The sequence below is a fragment of the Neopsephotus bourkii genome, unplaced genomic scaffold, assembly GCF_033783945.1.
Source record: "Neopsephotus bourkii isolate Nb327-2 ecotype Australia unplaced genomic scaffold, CSIRO-AGI_Nbou_v1 NB_1767, whole genome shotgun sequence".
Classification (NCBI taxonomy): Eukaryota; Metazoa; Chordata; class Aves; order Psittaciformes; family Psittacidae; genus Neopsephotus; species Neopsephotus bourkii.
The window spans coordinates 11,505,486-11,524,742 of record NW_026902241.1 but is presented as its reverse complement, the minus strand read 5'-3'; the positions used below and the strand labels follow the sequence as shown (position 1 = coordinate 11,524,742).

Sequence of the window (19,257 nt, the reverse complement as noted above, 5' to 3'; positions counted from 1 at the left end):
GTGTTTTTTATGATACATGTTTAAAATAGAGTAAGGAAGGGATCTGTGCAAATGCAGACTTATTTCTGAACTACACAGTTGTTGAGAGATCATGGTCCAAATTTTACTAGACTTAATGGTTTTCCTTCCTCCCACTCATACTCTCCACACCCCAAACCCCCCACCCCCCTTTGCTTTGAAATTCGGGCTGTCAGTCAATTGCAGGCATTTCTTATAGTCTAGATTATTTCCTGGCTTCCTGCCTTCCAACATTTACATTCCATGTGCACCAAAAACTGTCCACACAGTACAAAAAAGTTCATAGGTTTGAAGTGCACTGTTAGTGACAGTATTTTCCCAAGACTTCAGAAATGACTTTTACATCTTTTAGCCTACATACACACAATGGGATTTGCTTCCAAAGTCTCTTTACTTTTGTCAGTTTTGTATGTAAAACACTTCAGAATAACCAAACTGATAAAAAACCCCAATTCCACTGCAGAAATAAGATGTCAAAGGGAAACTGTTCCCTGCTCCTCTCAGCTTTATTTCCTCCCTTTCGGTTACTGTTTGCTCTACTTCACCACTAAAAGTCCAGCTGCTCTAAATCTAAACAGTGCTCAGGACACATGGCAACAAACATCTAAATGAGTTCCAGTGAACATCAGTGAGCCATATCCTTCCTAGGTATTCACACAGGCATTCAGCCAAGCACTTTGATACTCTGCTATGGTATAAGAGCAGTCATTTCACAATGAAATCTTTGGGCTAGAATGTACAGAATCAAGCAAAAACCTCAAAACCACCACAGAGATTACTGTAGGCTGAAGAATATAATGTGCTTAGTTTGGTGAGCAGTATCAGCTCACTAGATCTGAAGGAAAAGGTTTCTCTAGAGACCTGTACAGCAGAAAGCATTAGCAAGACGACCATCTGCCATAGTGGGTTTTACTTCAAAATGCCTGATTGTAATCTGGGATTGTTGAACTTCTTCACACTTTTGATATAGAGCCATCAGAAGTTTAGCAGTGCCATTCAACTCCAAGCATACAGAGGTGTTCCTGGCTCTCCTAGAGCTCGGCTGCAGCACATGCTATTGCTAATCTCAGAAAGGTCAGACACGTTTCTGATAAAAGGTTTTGGTCATTTATCAACATCTAAATAGACTAAAGGCAATTGTGAGCCATCATCTAAACTCTTAAGTTGTTCGGATGTTCTCAAGAGAATTATCTCATGAAGGTCCAGAAGTCCTGAGGGAAGCTGAAGGGAAATATTTAATACCAACAGCCTGCCTAGAAAACATGAGGATTGTACCTTTACTCAAAAGAGGTATTTTAGAACATTAAACCACAAAGTAAAGGTCACACAATGCTACAGAACAAGGCCTTCTGGTGCACAGTGTCAATCTCAGGGGATACCTAGATCTTCCACATGCATTTCAGCTGACCTACAAAGCTGTGTCAGTACCCCAACTCCATGACCTGCCAAGACAGCTCTGCAGAAGGAAAGTAGGGGCATATCAAACCAGCAGGCACCATGTGAACAAGACCACTAGATCCAGTCTCCAAGCGCCAAGCAAGCTCCTGCCCTCTCCTTCCCATGCAAGTCAGAGCAAGTTTCCCAGAAAGGGACCAAACTTTTTATTTTATTATTTTTTTTAAACTAAATGCTTTTAATAGAAAACAAAATACAAAATAACTTTTTCCAGAAAGCAGAAATATTTAATCTCTCAAAATTACAAACTAGAACGTGCTTTTTCCGCAGATCCTCGTTGTAAATGCTGATGATTTATCTCACAAAGTGTTCATGAAACTGATATTGCCACATTTTGAGAAAAATCCAACACTGGCAGAGCTGCCTCCGTGTACACACAATAATTTAGTAATACTATTTTTACCCATGTCACTTTGTATGTGTGTCTCTCTCCCTGGACTGCCAACTTCCATTTACGGAAATATTTCTGTGAGGTGCAGTGGTGGACTGACATGCCCTGTTTCCATTAGGAGTCCAAGCTCAGTCACTTCAGTTCTGTTGTGCCCTTCCTCCAGACAAGGCAACCCTTAAAGCCACCAGTGTACCTCCACTGTCCTCCAATCCTCAAAACATAGTGCAACCAGATTCAGAAAGATTCCTAATTAATAGTACATAAATACAAACATCACAGCTAGTACCAGGAACCAGACCCAAATTCCAATGCAGAGATGGGCCCCAACTGAGGTCAGATTTCCATCCACTTACTAAAAAGAAAGATGTTATTTTCTACTTAGCTAGTCCAAAATATTCCAGAAGTGCTATAGGGAGCTGTAATATTTAGGACCACTACCACTGTAGAAAATACATAACGTTCTTTTAATAGAAGGGTCTTAAAATGCTGGTCCTCTGCAATACCAGGAAAAGAAAAGCAAAAGAAAAAATACTGGGCCAGTAGTTCTCCACACACTCAAGCCTCAGTTAACAGTAGGTAAGATGTGCCCATCAATCAATGCAGGATGTTTAAGTGCAGGTCAGCAGCTTATCTGGTTGGCAGTTTCACTTGTCTGGACTAGGCTTTTGGTTTCCCCAAGCTACTGGATTTACTGCCCTTTTCCCCATCCCTACCAGTACAAGATTAGAATGTATACATTATTTTCATCCCTCCTCCTTTTTGCCTTATATCATTCGACAGCACATGCCTTTTTGTAGGCAAGACATTTTAAAGCATTTGCATGAACGTGCCTTTCAAGGGGGCAGAGGAAGAAAAGTGTTTCACAGTCAGTAATCTCAGCTTCCAATGGACTCTGGCATTCAATACACCCACCCGCTTCCCTAAGAAAGAAAAGAAAAATTAATGTTCCTGATTTTCTTGTGCAATTCCAGTCACTAGAAGAAGATTACAGGCCATAAACTGTACGCTCAGTACATTATTCATCTGTCCGGTATATACACCAACCAGTTCGCTGGAAGACCCATCTGCAGGGGCGTTGCAGTAAGTGTTCCGAATGTCCCAGACCCGGACTGAATTATCCATCGATGCTGAAGCAATTAAACTACTGTCGGGGCTAAAAGTAAGGCTGGTTATGTTGTCCGTGTGCCCCCTCAGTTCTTTGTAAAGAGTTCCTGATGCCAGGTCCCACAGCTTGAGCCGCTGGTCTTCACCTGCTGATGCCAGGTACTTACCATTGGGAGAAAAGGCGAGCGCTAGCACGGGACCGCGGTGCCCAGTGAAGAGACGCACCGAGTTGCCTTGCTGAGTGCTCCACAAGCGCACAGTTTTATCCGTGGAGCCTGTTGCTAAGTAGTTGGAATTGGGGTGGAACTTGACGCAGTCTACATCTGCCAAGTGGCCTGCGTATATCCGCAGCGGGTACGTCCGATCAAACGACCAGAGCCTTGCAGTGCGATCGTGGGAACCACTGGCAAAGTACAGGCTGCAGGGGCTGATATCCAAGTCCCAGACAGGATAGGCATGTCCTTGGTACAGCACAGTGTTTGTAAAACTTCCCAGGTCCCAGTATCTGATGGACATGTCCTCAGAGCAAGATAAGAGTCCTGAACTGTCAGAAAGAAACCTCGTGCTATACACAGGTCCACAGTGTCCTCTCAGGATCTTCATTTCTGTGCCTGCGCTGTCATCTTCTTCCTCCTGGTCGAGCAGGAGAAAAAGAAACAAGAAAGGAAAGCATGTTTATCTGCTTAACAAATACAGGAACCACCATGAGGAAAACAGGCGGGTTTTAAAACAGAAGAAGTTATTTTAGACATGGCACATTCTGAGACACAAATGCATTCGTTACATGTAAGCTAATGGTGAAGAGATAGTGAGGTAAGATTTTATATAAAGCTTTTACCTTTATTTTGGGTAGCCTTATGCTCACTGCAGAAGGCACCTTAACCTGGGTTTGTATGCAAATAGGGAAAAAAGTATTTAATGTCATTTTCCCATTTGCTCAAAGCATATGCTTATTCCCTGTCTGCTCTCTACTAAGCATTTGGGTAAGATGTTGAAACAGATCTTGGCACGTGCTCTTTTGGTGTGGTCATTATTGGAAGTGAATCTCGCAGTAGAGAAAAAGAAACACAGATGTCTTAAACAAAAGGTAGGAGATGGAAAAGCCAAGCATGCTTGACAAGCTATCTGCTGGATGTTCTTTCTTAGCTCCACATGTGAACAGAAACCAGTAAGGCTTTAGTATCTATTTCTGTATGCACGCTCCACCAGGATGCTTTTACATCCTCACCCTTCAACAGCTTTCAAGAACAGCAAATATAGGCAGCTTATTTAGGTCAAAGGATCTATTTTGGGTTAGGAGAAGATGAATAACCACAAAAAGGATGGCACTGGAAACCTTTTTATCCTGTAATTCTCCAGTTCAAGTACCAGGGCAGATAGTCAGCAAGTAAAAGCGTTCACATTTTAAGACTGTTCAGTAAGCTGTGCTAAAGGAATCTCCTGATGGAGCATAAGAGCCTCTGAAATTCTACCCAAGTAGCACCTCTTGATGTTCAAAGGCTACAAATTGCACAAATTCCAACAAACCTCAGGGTGCCCTTGCCTGACAAGCTGGGGTCTCACTGACAGAGTGCAAGATAACTATGGCTTGGAGTGCATCTGCGCGTGAGACCACCCTTCCTCAGGGCTGTCAGGGAGACGCTTTTCCTCAGCACTGAATCAGTAACATTCCTCCATGGACAACCTCTGCTCATCAAACTCAACGTGACACCCTTTTGTTTGTGAGCAGCCCCTTTAACATCTATCATCACAAACTGGCCTGTTTCCTGCAGAAGGAGCACTTCCTGCCCCGAGAGGAAACTCGGTTCCCTAGGGCTGCAGGACTGCTGGCGACCAGCAGAACTCAATGTGTCCTGAGCAGCTGTCTTGGCTGACATGAAGTCTCTCATTCCTCTGACCTCACGACCCACAGACAGTTCTGCTTCAGACTTAACAACAATGCTGGAAGCCCTTCTCCAGTGGTTTCAAATCTCCCATCAGAGGTGAGCTTAGCTAGCTCACTACCTTTTTCCATCTCAACTGCATGTTCAGTAGTATGCAGCAAGCCATGTTTAGCAATGCTAATTCTCTTCAGAGCAGTCAGTGCCCATGGGAGTTTTATGGTGTGGCTGGGAGCCAACTTCATCTGTGCTATGGAGGTGAGGCAGAGGAATTGCAGGCTCTAGCATGCAAAGCCCCATTCTCATTCAAATTGCTTTTTCTACCTCAGATAGAGCATTGCTTGCTGGAATCCACAGCATCTCTAGGTTATGATACCACATTAAAGGGAGAGGCTGATACCTGCAGCATTTTATACTATTTAATTATGGCCATAAGACTTCACACAGGTTACCAGTGGAAGCCCATTCAAGTTACCTATAATGTACTACAGCTTCTGTAAATTCTGCAAGTCCACATACTTATTTTTTTGCCTTCAGATTCATACAGGACTACTTGGGCTGTGTGCAAGCACATATTCTTTCTCTTTTACAAGTACCTATTCTTCTTTTCTTACATTACAGCAGCAGCTTATTTCGCAATGCCTCTGCAACATTCAAAACCAAACTCCTATAGGGTCATAGTGTAATAAATCTTGTCTTTGACTTCTGTTTGACACACACTTAACACATCAACTGCACACTGCTGTTACAGCTCACTGAAAACAGTATACCTACAATGCTTCTGAGTCACTGCATTTTTCCATTTCCTCCCTACAGCAGTCAGTCTGCTGACCAGATTAACAAAGCAGCTGGAAGTGCAGGCACTGAATTACTGCCTAACAGAACCAAGCCTCATTTCTTTGTCAGATCAAGCACACTATTCCTTTCATCCCACAGCTACTACCATGTAGATTTGTATCTGCAGCAGCTACAGAAAGGTTACAACCTGCGTTATGAATCAGCAGGAAGGCAGAAAATCTCTCTTCCTAACATTTTTTCATGATTTCCATTTCACACACTATGTATGCTTCCAGGATATAACATACCACTGGGCACTACCCAGATATCCATTAGCTGCTTTTGAAGTCATTGCAGCTCCAGGTTAGCATAAATGATTTCTATTTCCTTGGAATGGACAAGAAATTTAAGCTATATAAGCCCCTTTTAATCAATAACCTACACACACACTAAAAGCTACCTTTTATTATCTGAACTACCCATTTTGAAAATAAGAACTATTAGGACAGATTTTAAGTAATAAAACAGAACTGGAAAACCTACCAACACTACTAAAGTGAGCTAAAAAATAACAGTGAACAGGAAGCCTTCCTGAGCAAGCACAAGACTTGCAAAAATGACATTATTAAGAAACTGAAAAGACTAAAAATGTTGGAATGTTTTGTTACACAGGATACATTCCAATTATATACCTATGGAGAGACTGCCTCAGCTATTACTTAAATCAGTAATGGATTTTGCATGACAGTCACTTGGACCCAGAAAAATCTACTGCCGATACATTTAACCTTGTGAGCAGCAAACGCTGTCCCGCTAACAAAAGTTACCTTGATCTTCCATCCGGAGCATGCCTCAAGGGAACGAGCAAGCCTCAAAAAGCAAAAATAACCTCAACCCCCCCTGAAAGACACCAAGAAATCCCACCCTGTCCCCTCCCTTTTTCTAACTAGTAACAGGTTTCCTGCGTTTCATCATCTCATCCTGCAGTGCTTTTAAGATGCCAAGAGGAAAGGTCCCTTAACTGCCTATAGCAGGGAGCTTCCTAGCAGGAAAAGATAAGGGAGCAGATAAGGCTCTCTTTACAGGACATTTCTTACTACTCCTTCCAGAATTCCATCTGACCTTCACCAAGGTGGCAGCATCATCCCTGCCCATTACCACCTGAAGGACCACTGCCACTTAAAAGCAGAATCTTAGAAGCAGAGCTGAATGTGGTCAAGTCTTTCATCTTCACAAAACTTACAGACTGCCACTCTTGCAGCTTGGAATAAGCAGTATTTTCTGATGTTGATGTACGTAGTACCAGCAATGAGCATGGCAAAACGGCAGAGACAAACAATACATCCACTTGCATAGCTGTAAAATTGTTGGACCTTAAGTAAGAGAGACTATGAAGTGGCATTTGTGAGATGCTACTATAAAGAAAATGGATTTACTTTATCCCGAAATAGTAAGCCTCTCCTACCCCAGAAAGCAAGACAACGTTGGTGAAGTACACTGGAGCATCACACTGAGCAAAATTCATCAATCTAGACCAAGTAAATAATTTTAACCTTAGGGACACTGACTTTACATGGACTAGCAAAAAAAAGTTATTTTCTAACACTTTTGCCAAGTCTCAACCTCATTTTTATATATATACACACATATATAAACACACAAAGAGATATTAAACCCAATAGTGTAGCTTTACTGCCACTCTGAACAAGATCTACTGAAACTAGCACAGTTTTAGACTTCTGTATCTTCATAGAAAGGACCTATTTGCTTGCAGCAAATCAGAAATTGAGCTGAAGATTATTTCAGGCACTACTATTTAAATACAGTATGCAAAGCTATTTAAACAATACAGAAATCTACCAAAAGAAACCTTACAAAACCCAGCCAAGCTTAATATCCTCACAGATTGAGAGAATACACTGAAGCAGTATCAAAGCACATTCAGAATTTCTGGTTTTTGTCAGTTTTCATCAGGTTTATCGCTGTGAATTGTTGCTGATCAGACTGCAGTGACACTCTGAAACACAGGCCCTGTTTGACTGAGCTGCATGAATGATGACTGCAGCCTGGCAAGGATGGTCTTGTTTGGTCTGTCTTGGTATCTGTGGCTTCCATTTCCTGGGGAACCCAAGCAGGTGCTGGTCTGTTCCCACCTGTGGGTCCCTGTGTATTTTCACTTAGGACTCCCAGATACTGGAATTCATTTTCTTTGTGGTTAACAGGCATTTGGGAGATGTAACAAGCAGTCTGTTCAGGCTGGTATCCTCCCTTAACTCAGAACTCCTGATCAGGTCACTATTTGTTTTGTCGGTAGTGGAAGTTATTCAGGGCAATGATGACTTTGATCTGTGCTGGTCTTTGACCAGTTTTTGGGTTTAGATCTGTGACAAATACTGCTGGATACACAAAATATTGAAACAGCCAACAAAGGAGCCATTTGTACTCAAGCTTCCACGGCTGTTTCATAATGCACATACAATATGCAAGTATCTGTCTATGAGCCAAAAAAAAAGCTAATAGGCACTCCTGATAACCTGGCAAGTATCTTGCTTTTCTGTAGTCTGGAGCCAGAGGAGGTGACCTGCTGGTTTACCAGAGAAGTTCTCCTCTGTTTCAGTTATTGACATTTGGTTTCCATGGCAGGCAATACACAGTCACGTGTCCTGTGCACTCTTGCAGCTTATAATGAAAACAAGTCCATAGTTCTATCTTGGGCTAGTCTGACCCACCTACCTGCTCACTCTGCAGAAAGGGTTAACCTGGGGAGCAGTCAGCTATCTCACCTGGATGCCTGCCTCTCCTTCTCAAGCTGACTAACAAAGGAATCCCTAACCATATAAGTCTCCATCCTGCAAGCTCTCCATATTCTTCCAAAACAAACAGAACCCTGCCACTAGGTATTTTTTGTGAGAAGAAAAACAGTGGAAAAAAGGATGTTACACCACTCCCCCCCCTCCAAGGGTGTGATTAAACAAAGGAAGACTCACAAATTCTGATCTCTAACCAGATATAAGATGCTACGTGGGCAGCTACGGCAAGAGGGGAGGAAGGGTGTGACTAGAAGGGGAAAAAAACATCCCAGTAAACTAGAAGATGCCATCTAGCCTGGCATGTGAAGGCACACAAAGCCTTTGTCTCCAGCACTCCAGAGTGGGAAGCCTCTGCAGTTTCTACACTGCAGATTCCCTGACAGAGAAATTTTGCATAATTCTTCAATGCTAACTCTTCACCTCTGGGTAAGGTCATAACTGAAATTCAGTTTTGCACTTAGGCATCCCTTCTTCCTCAGGCCTCAGACCAGCCCCCTTTGGCTCTTTCCTTACTTTGTCTTTATTTTCTGCTTCCTGCATCTCTCCACCCTTCTGACTGGTTGTTCTGAGCTGCTTTCTTTCTAGTTTTCATTCACCAGTGTGTTTTTACTGCCCGCATGTCCTTGTTTCATCTTCCCAGCCACAAGAAGGCTCTTTGCTCCTCAGGGAAGGAAGCCTTCCCCTTACAGGGCTGCCTGTGTACTGCCATCTGTTCAAGGACAGCTGGGAAATTGGCACCTCGGACTAGCAAACTATGACCCGAACACAAACTCACTGCACCATTTACAAACACCACAGGAAAGAACAAGGACAAGAGTAGGCTATAAATTTTGTGTGTCAAGGCAGAAAGTTTGTGGAACAGCCTCAGAGTCCCTGGAGACAAGATATTCCGCAATGCATGCCTAAAGCAAAAAGGGGTGGAGGCAGGGGGAACAGGGAAAGGTATCCAGACCTCCTCATCCAGGATGTCACAAGCCAGACGGATGCGGGACACATCAACGAGGTGGGGCTCAGATTTTAGCTTCCTGGAACGTAGGCTCCACAGCTTCACACACGAATTATCAAACCCAGCAGCCAGCAGCTTGCTATTTGGTGAAATCTCTGCAGTGTTCAGCAACTGCTCTGTGTTATAGAAGGCATAGAAACAGATGGTCGTTAGGGAAGGGGGCCCATCCTTGACACGTTTGATGCTGTCCTGCAGTAAATCCAGCGCTGCCTCATTCTGCAGAATGGAAGCTGGCACATCGCTGGGTTCCAGGCCGTTGCTCTCGTTGCGTGAGGAGCTCCCGCCTGCATAGAGCTGGTAGTCAGTCCTCTTGGCGGGCTGCACATCCAGGTGGATGTGCAAGGTCAGGACTTTGCACAGGGCATTGTTGTTGTCACTTTGGAGGTAGCGAAGAAGGTAGTTGTAGCTGTCCTCTTGAAGGCGGATGACGTACTTGTTGTCCAGAAAAGCCCGGAGCTTCAAGTTGGACAGGATATCTTGAATAGTCATGGTAGTCTGCAACTGCTCAATGATATCCTTCTGGCTGGCATTCTGCAAGAACATGCCATGGAAGCGGCTGTAAAAACTGTCCACTGTGCTTTTTAGGCCATTCTGGACCATGTTCAGATGGAGGTAGACAAAGAGGGGATACAGAAGAGGCATCACTTCATGGCTGTGCTGAGAATCTGAATCTGTATAAAAAACAGCAACAAACTGTGAATGATTTCTCAATCATTTTCTTCTGTGAATAAAACAGACCAAGGACAACTACTGCAAGAAACCTTGACAGTGGCATCAGAGAGCAAACAAGAGGAGACTTTTGTTGGTGCATCCAAGTAAAGCTCTTCTGCAACCTAAACGGGATACACAATACCTACTACAGATCTGAACAGAGATTCACAAGTCAGTGAGGGACCTTCTCGGAACAAAATGCAGAGATTTCAAACCCCTTTTTAGGCACAGGCCAGCTATTAAAATACCACCTTATAAAATACATGAGAACTGAAATTTCCCCATTTATTTAAGAAGGAAAACTATGTGCTCTGTTTATTGCAATAAGTGGACTTTAAAATTTACTCATTATATTTAAAATAGTATTTAACAAAATTATTTACTTGGCTTGTGTGGGCCTGAACTTTGGTGGCTTTTATCCCCCCTTTCAACTTCAGTAAAACTTGCATGTGGTGCTTTGGATGGAACTGATTTGTCCGAGGATTAAGGAAGCTAGTTTGCAAAATGTACTGCAATAAGCTGTGTGCTCTTGTTTTATTTCTGTGCCTGCTCATGTGCAAACCCCAGCAGTAATTCCTAGTACACAGTGTAACAAACTCCCTGTGAGGCTGTGCTGTACCTTCCAGAGACTAATCTGTCATCAGCTTCTTGGGGCTGTTTCCCTCCCACATTCAGCTGGCTGCTGCTGTAAGGAGTAGAGCACTGCCACAGAACACCATGGCAACATACAGGGCCACAACAACGAGTTACCAGAGGACCACATGGTCCAGATTACTGGAACAAAACAGGCACTGCTGATCCTCAAACACCACTGCTGGTTTTCAAACAGTATCGCTGCTTTTCAACTTGTACTTCCCTCCTGCCACCACCAAGGCAAGATTTCTTCCCCCTTTCATTAGGTTATTTCTTCCCCCTTTCGTTAGGTTATTTTTCCTCTCCTGTTGAGCACTCCTCCAGACTTTCTCTGGTCCATGCCATGCTTCTCTTCCATTTCTAGATGAGTAACTACAGAGTGTGTGTGGTGTATTTACGTATCTGCACACTTAGGCATCATTTTCCTTTCTGTCCCACTGAAACTGAGCCAAAACCAGTGAAATCAGTGGTCCTTGAGCAGTAAAAGCTGTAAGCAGCCAGCAGGTACTTTTTCCTAGAAATGTAACATGGGAAAGGACCTTACTCTGCAGTGGGGGAAAACAGAGTACAGATGGGTAGTCAGCAGAAACAGGAATGAAGAAAACGTTCACCCAGGAAAACAGAAGTGAGGTTACAGGCGCTGGGTCTGTCTAGCCTGGAGAAGAATAAGGGGCTATCCAGCTGCTGCCTGCAGTACCCAGTGGGACATTTTGGAGGAAAAGGAGCCAGCCTCTTTTCAGAGGTGCTCAGTGAAAGGATGACAACAGGCAAGCTGCTGCAAGGGAAATACCAAATCACTCAGCCCTGCAGCTGGGGCCCAGAGGTGCAGAACAATCTTTGCACTTTCTGATTTTCAGAATGTGGCTGGACAAGGCCTTGAGCAATCTGATCAAACCGTGATTTTGCCCTGCTTTGAGCAGCCTGTTAAACTAGAAACTTCTAGAAGAATTCCTAGTTTATTCAGTGGTCCTAGTCCCCTTCCCACTCCTCAGGCATCACAGAGATGGGAAGTGTCCCGCTGTGCCTTGTGGCTGGCTGGGAGGTTACTCCCTTGCAGAAACAGAAGCAGTTCATGTGTGTTAAGAAATCTGAGCAACACAGACAAAAACCATGAAAACACTCAATGTGAACACCAAAACCATGCCTAGCACTTCCTCATAAGGATTTACCTCCAGTACTAAAGTGCAGTGGTGTTGAAGTGCTCAAGGAGGCAAGGCTAAGACTTCAGTATTTTCTGCCTCTGTCCTCCCTTCTTCCCTTTCCCTTCAACAACTGTCAGGAACATTAATCACAGCATTATGCACACTGGGATCAAATCCCTACACTGGACAAACGTAGATGTGCCCAAAGGCCGGTGAAGTGGCAACCTCACTTTCCTTGGGGCTATTATGTAAAAACCTTATCTGCTTTCTTCTTCACACATTTAGGACTATTAGAAAAAATAAGGACATTCCCAGGAGTACCTCTGGTTTTATTATTATTAAAAAATTATATATATAAAAAAAGAAAAATAATGATTGTCTTCTGCATCACACTACAGAAGTTTTTTTTTACTTTCTATCATATACCTCCAGATTTAAGGGAACATTCTCCCTTTAAAATCTAGACCATCATAAAAATAAGTCGATTATGAATAAAATTAAAAACCTACACTATGAGACAGCAGAAAAGCACACTCATTTCTAAATTACCTGCCTTTCACATAAAGCACTCTAATCTTCCTTCTTGTCCTGTACGTGCAGATCTACAAAGACCAAATGTTTGAATAAGAAAGGGCAAACAGTCAGCTATCTACAAAAGCCAAAGGTACTCAAGCACTCAGACAACAATAACAAAAATAAACATTTTTAATTGCATTAATTGAAATCTGTAAACTAGAACTCAAGATTGTTAGAGACATGATTTTAAATTTTATTATATTGTCCTTTACTCATTGAAATGACAAAAAAGCCCCCAAACATCTACTTTCCTTTGCTTCCTGGTATTTACCTGTGAGAAAATTGCGTAATCGTCCAAATTGTACTTCATATTGCTGTGGCTCTGCCAGGCAGGGAGCTGCAGACACCACGTTGGCACAACCAGATTCAGATTGGACTGTGAAATAAAATGAGTAACAATTAAATAGGGATTTAAGGAGTTTTGCATGTGTGTCCGGAAACAAAGCTGCTCATGAGATCCAAGGTAATGCAGCCATGAGATAACATTTCACCTCTCAAAGTGTCCAGGGATGGCATAGTCTGAAGCATCTAAACATGGCATTAAGTACCTAGACAGATCGTGAATGAGAAAGTATATTGAAAACTTAAAAAAAGCCAAACAAACATAAAACTCTCAGCTACTCATCTGCTTCCCCAAGAATATACTTTTAAGTTTCCCAAGAAATTCAGAGTAACACCATCACAGATCACTTAACAGTTCTACAAGATACTCAGTGGCTTTACTACTCTGCACTCAGAAAAGATGAGGAAAGCAACCTCCAATCCTCCAAAACGAAGTTTCTTTTACAGCAGGGCCCATCAGTAATCATGGAAAGGAGGTCTGCAGTGGCACTGCTTCAGAGTTTCAAATTCCTTGTCCCAGTCATTGTTAATTACAACAAATGACAATCATTATCATTTTCTAGTCTCCAGAGGTGGTGGTGAAAACACACTGAATCTCTAAGCAAACACACAGTAATTTTTAATCAGAAGATGTCCTCCTCCTTGAGTATTTTTGGTTATAGGGCAGCTCGTTAAGGTCTCCAGTTGTTAAGGTCTCCTGCAATGGTGTTAAAATCATTTTCAGAATCAGTATCAGTGCTGGTAAAAGTGGTTTTGAACTATTTAGAAAGGGAACTGGCTTCTCCAGCACGAAACCTTTGCTCTCCTGCTAACCGCTCAGAATCCAACAGAGGACTTTGTGCAAGTTTACAGAACCCACCAACATAACCTCAGCATATACAAATACTAGTGATTAAACACAAGTTACAAAATGATAACCCATATGTTTGTCTGCTCTTTTAAAAGCATGAAAAGGCAAAGAATTTCACTGATTCCCTTTCCTACATTTTAAAAATCTGTAAGTATTCTCCCCTCCACAAAACCTGTTTTCATTACTCTCACTTCAACTTCTTTCAGTCTCCCCTGCCCCCCCAATGCTTTACATCCTCGCTCTTTGCCTTCCTACTCCCAATTGATCGCTTTTTGTTCCAGCACTTGGCTCATGCACAGAGGTACAACTCTGACAGCCCTGGAAGTCTATAAACAACATCATCAAATGTTCGCATGCTAAAGAGAGATAGGCCAGCCTCCAGCTCATCTCAGTGCTGCTAATTAGAAAGAGATCAGCACATGGTGTACAGGCAGCCTGTTGCTATTCTCCCCTTTCTCTTTCACTCTGTCTGGTAAGACACTTTGTCTTCCTGGAGCTTATGGAAATACAGGAGGAATGTTTACCAACTCTCCAGGGCAAGCTGAATTCACCTCTGGAAACAGAGGACTGTGTTCATCATCCACTCGTGGGAAAGAACAAATAGATTCCAGCACCAATACCCTATCTTCTCTCTAATCAGTTTAGAAATAAACAAATACAACCTGTTGAAAGATAGAGATACAGTGTACTTGCTTTCTACAGCCTGGCTGCTTCAGAAACCCAAAGCCAGTAAGAACTTGAGCCTCACATACTGGTATTACTTAATAGCTGAAGTAAAAACCACTGCTATTTGGAATTGAAATGTAGTGTAATCAATATTCAGCATGAGAAAAGTAGACTGCATGCATGCACATACAGTAACTCAACAATGTTTAGTGACAGTTTTCAATGTCACCTATTGTAAAAGCAAAGAAAAACAAAAATACGATGGCCTTTTATTTCCCTGAAATAAAGCAATGAAGGCTTTAGAATCTGGTCAGTTTTCAATCAATCTGCAAAACTAACATGACTGCAGCAGAAAGCATTTTCAGACTCTGTTTTCAGAGTAAGTATAAACTGGGATTTTCTTTTTCAACAGTTATTCATGGAACTGCAGTATACTTACTGACAGCTTACTATGAGCATGTTTGACAAGTCATATGCAGCTAAATACATGAGAACAGTCCATTTTCAGTTCTAATGAAAACTGATGACTAAGCTCTGAATCACCAGCCACAAAACCCTTGCACTGGCACGAGCACACAGACTAGTAAGAAATTTAGTAATAACATTTGGTGGAAGATTAGTAAAAAGACAAAACCCAATCAGACACTCATTCACACTCTTTCCTGAAACATTTTTTTTTCCTGGATGATGCCATATGCAAACGCAAGGGCTTGAAATCCAATTTATCTCTCCTATTTCAGACACTTCTGTTCCTTCCTAGCATGGTTCACCCCAAGTTCTGGTCCCATTTCAACACTGACCCTTCTACCCACCTCTCCCATAGAATCTCCCATCAAAAATAATTTCACATTTTACTTTGGTTTCATTCCTCCCCCATTATTTCAGGGAGTTACAACAAACTTCCGATAGTTACTCTGAAAACAGCAAGGAAATGAAAAGTACTAAAATGTAAGTCACTTGTAACAACAAAATATTACCCAATTTCCTTCAGGCCCCTGAGAAAGTCAGCCTAGACATTTACTCACCAGTCACTCATCTTTGGATTATAACTATGGCAAAATATAGAGGCGGGAATTGCTATTTTGGCATCCAGTCTTACCTAGTTACAAGCAGAGTTATACAGCAACTAATGCTTTGTCAAATCAAGTTGTACCACCAGTAACTAAGGTCTCCATCACTCTTAGCCTGGGATGCTGTCACAATCTAAGAATTTTGTTACAAAAGCATTTCCTCCTCGTATTTTCACCCAAAGGTCAGCCCAGTATTTTCTCAGTTTTACAATTAAATTTAATCTTTATAACCTCTACGTTGCTTGCATCCTTTCAATATTTGTACAAGCTCAAGCAATAATATAGTTTGCTGTAACCAAAATAATTACTATGAAGACTGTTGCAGACACAATTTGAAAAGCAAGTAGTATAGCAGGGTTCCAAAGCCTTTAAGAAAGAGGAAGAAGGGCATGGAGGGAAATAAACTGTCTCACCCGCTGAAGGATGTTTTGTTTGTTGTTTTTTTTTTTTTCCCAGGACAGAGCAGAGAAAGAAATCAGTCTGTATCACTGCCATTTCATATGCCATAGCCCTCCTGGAGTACAAAAGTACAACAGATTTTCATGCTTCCACTTAATTCCTCATCTAGGCTCTTCTCACCTTCATCCCGACGCACCACTACTCACTAGACTTCATGTTCTTTGGGATACAACATAAGCATCTTCCACTACACTGACATATGCCCTTCCTATACCCCATTTCAGCTTGCTGTTTCACTAACCAGAAATCTCACATTGTTACACTCTCATATATATTTTTATTGTTCAAAAGTTCCTATCTCACTCCAACTTCACACTGGGAAATTTATTTCAAAAGGAGAGCTGTCCATGTATGCAGACAAATTCACACAGTTAGCAATGTACATACTCACACTTGTCACAACTCTGCAAAGAACCATGTGTGGAAAATACAACAGCCTCACCTGTGAGATTAGCTGCCATCTCTTCAGCAGTCTGACACAGCCTCAGCCCTTGTTTTAGGGGACCTTCTGAGTCCACATACTGACGGCGCTTGAGGTAGCAGGACACTGCCATCTGAATCTGTTCTGTGCGTACGCGTTTCATGACCTCAAGAGAAAAGAAACAGATCATGAGGCTCTTGCTGGGTAGGTATATGCTAAAATAAACATGCTCCATACGCTAAGATAAACTGATAGAAAACAAACAGCTCAGTATTTTCATTGCTGAAGTCAAACAACTTCATTACTGAAATAAGAGAAAAACCTTTTATGCATTTGCCTCTCAGTACTGAGGTGTAACTAAATACTTTGAATCAAATCCCTGAAGATATTTTGCTGCCTATTTCCACTACTGTGACCAAGGAATCAAAAACACTTTTGAGGACTCTGGACTAAAAGTGCAGTGGTGAGCTGCAGCATTTGTTTTGTTAAAAACAGCTCATGAAAAAGGAGTGTTTCTCCTTGCATTTTTACAGTGGCTGTTCTGGTGTTCTTCAGTCATTGTCTGACTCCTCTGCTTGACCAACCGAAAACCCAACTGCACTTCAGTCAGGTAAATCCCCAAGAAAAAAAAAAAAAGTAAACGGAAATTAAACCAAAAGCAGAGCCTTTTGCCTTTTTCACCTGCCCCCATCTATCTAGAATTCCCTCCTATAAAAGTCCTCACAGACACCACTTAGTAGTAATATCTCAAAACTGAAAGCCCAATGCTTTTAGCCTGTGGCTTGTAATAAACGTCACCACGATGAAGGCAATCACTCCCTTGCAATTTGAGTAGTCCCTGACCACCACCACTACATTGCAATAGCCATTGATTTTACACATAGGTTTAGACAACCTAAAAGGCTTTAAATAAAGTATAACTAAGGAATGTTTTTATTCTATCAGAGTATCAGATAAAGCCTGAATCTACACAGTACGGCTCCACTACCAGTGAGTTGCATGTGTTCCACAAGTGCGCATGCTTTCTGGTTTGAGTAGCTAAAATCTGATGAAACACAACTTCTCAGAGACACAGAAAAGGATGCCCTTTTCCCGTTACATGAACTGTATTTCCCACAAAATCACAGCATTAAAAATGATTGCAAGTGAAGTCTTTTTGAATATCCATGCACATTTTAGTGCTTATCCCAGTTGGTAGAACAATAAGCCCTCTGTGAAGTTCCAAGCAGACAGGGATGCAAAGTTTGAGCAAAAGTTACTGGAAACAGATACATGACATTGCACACCCTCATGCTTTTGCAAAAACCTTAAGATTTCCATTTTTTCTCACAGGTGAAATAACTGTGGTGAAGGGACATCAGCAAAGTGGAGTTTTCAAAGCATTTCCAAGGAGACCTATTAAAATGAGTTTCAACCACAACTTTTTCCACTCCAAAACCAAACCTCTTTTTCATTTTCCTTGCAATTAAACAAATTGCATCTGACTCTTAAACTGCCTCAAATACAACACTTCTGCTGCACAAAACTGTAGGGAAGATAGAACTTTAATGAAGATCATGAAGAAAGGTACAGGAATGTACCAGCATCTTAGTACCCACCTAGAAAACACCCTTAACTAAGCTTCACAATGTATTACATTCCATTCTGCATTTCAGCCAGCAGCATGGACTCCGGTGCAAGTGACTTGCCCAAGTCCACCTCTGCATGCACTCTGCTGTACAGTTTAGGTTCGGGTAGCAACATAATTATATTTGAGATGCTTTCATAGATGCATAGGTGATATCTCATAGATTTCAAGTCCAGAAACTGTTTTGGAGAATTTGCATCTAGATTGGTTCATCTGATTTATAATCCAAAAGAAATTCACTCCCCAAATGGCACAGAACAGATTAATCTAAATGTTTCTGAAGTGGTTTAGTCAGTCAGAACTGAGCACATTCGTCTCAAGTCTGTGGTTTAATTGCAAAGAGAGAGCATCAAGAAATACCCTTGCCCATTCTTTTGTTTTGCTTCAGTTATGGGATCAGTTTGCACCAGGTTAGATTTGGTGAGTACAGGTAATTCTTCATAAACTCATAATGGATCAGAGAAACCGAAAACTGGCATGTGAAAGATGCAGAACTCCAGAGGGCCCTTTGAAATGACAGTGACAAACAAGGGCAGCATTGAGATCAGCCTTTTTAAGCTGCTGAACAAACAGATGATGAACAGAGAAAATGGTAAATTTTAAATGGTAGGAAAAAAAGGCAGTGACTGCAAATTTTAACAGCAGGATCTGACATTTTAGCAGCAAGAGAGAATGGCCTGTGAAAGGAGCAGTTGCTGGCAGATGATTTAAATGCGAGCTTTTTCAGAGCTTTAGGGATAACAGGGAAGCCCCAGTTTCTTTAGCTAAGTCTAGCAAGGTGGCGTCTGCAGCTGCTTTATGCCATCTGTACAGTTTCTTGCTCCCTTCACATACCTTGTGTACTCCTGGCAGTCACAGTAGTAGGTGTTACAAGCAGTATCTCCTTCCCTATTCCCAGGTGACAGAACAGGAACTACCTTACAGGAAATTCATCTTCACCAAGAAACGCCCGTTAGCATCAGACACACCATCACCCCTACTTTCATTTCAGGTACTTGTTTCTTCATTCACTTTGCCTATATATTTCACCGTGAACTTCACAAAGAGCTATGTTACAGAGGCAGGGAAAACATTCATGAAAAGCGCAAGAGGAGTAAAAGCAGCATTCCTACAAATATTCTTTATCAAGCCCTCAAAATTAGTATATACCATAAACATAAGGACGGCCTGCCAAAATGCCTTTAGCTGGGTTCAAGCTGAGCCAGTTCACAACAGGTCAAAGATGCAGAATTTAAATGCAAAAAAGGGCAAGCCTCCAATTAATATAAAACTCTAGCTCTCATCACTGAAGATAATCTCTCATATATGAAACAAACTGA

The 19,257-nt window shown here is 41.9% G+C and overlaps 1 protein-coding gene across 2 annotated transcripts in view; it reads right to left on the bottom strand.

Moving 5' to 3' along the window:
• The window catches only part of LOC133225788 (TAF5-like RNA polymerase II p300/CBP-associated factor-associated factor 65 kDa subunit 5L), a 46,047-nt gene extending 29,245 nt beyond the window's left edge, over positions 1-16,802 (bottom strand). Inside the window, exons 1-4 of one of the 2 annotated variants that reach the window (XM_061378572.1) lie at positions 16,333-16,802; positions 12,775-12,879; positions 9,388-10,112; positions 3,136-3,601 (exon numbers count right to left, since the gene is read on the bottom strand). In XM_061378572.1, the coding sequence (XP_061234556.1) occupies positions 3,136-3,601; positions 9,388-10,112; positions 12,775-12,879; positions 16,333-16,546 (1,510 nt within the window). In that variant the 5' untranslated portion in view covers positions 16,547-16,802. The remainder of the gene's footprint in view (positions 1-3,135; positions 3,602-9,387; positions 10,113-12,774; positions 12,880-16,332) is intronic. The other variant, XM_061378571.1, reaches the window with a different exon arrangement.
• Positions 16,803-19,257: the final 2,455 nt, after the last annotated feature.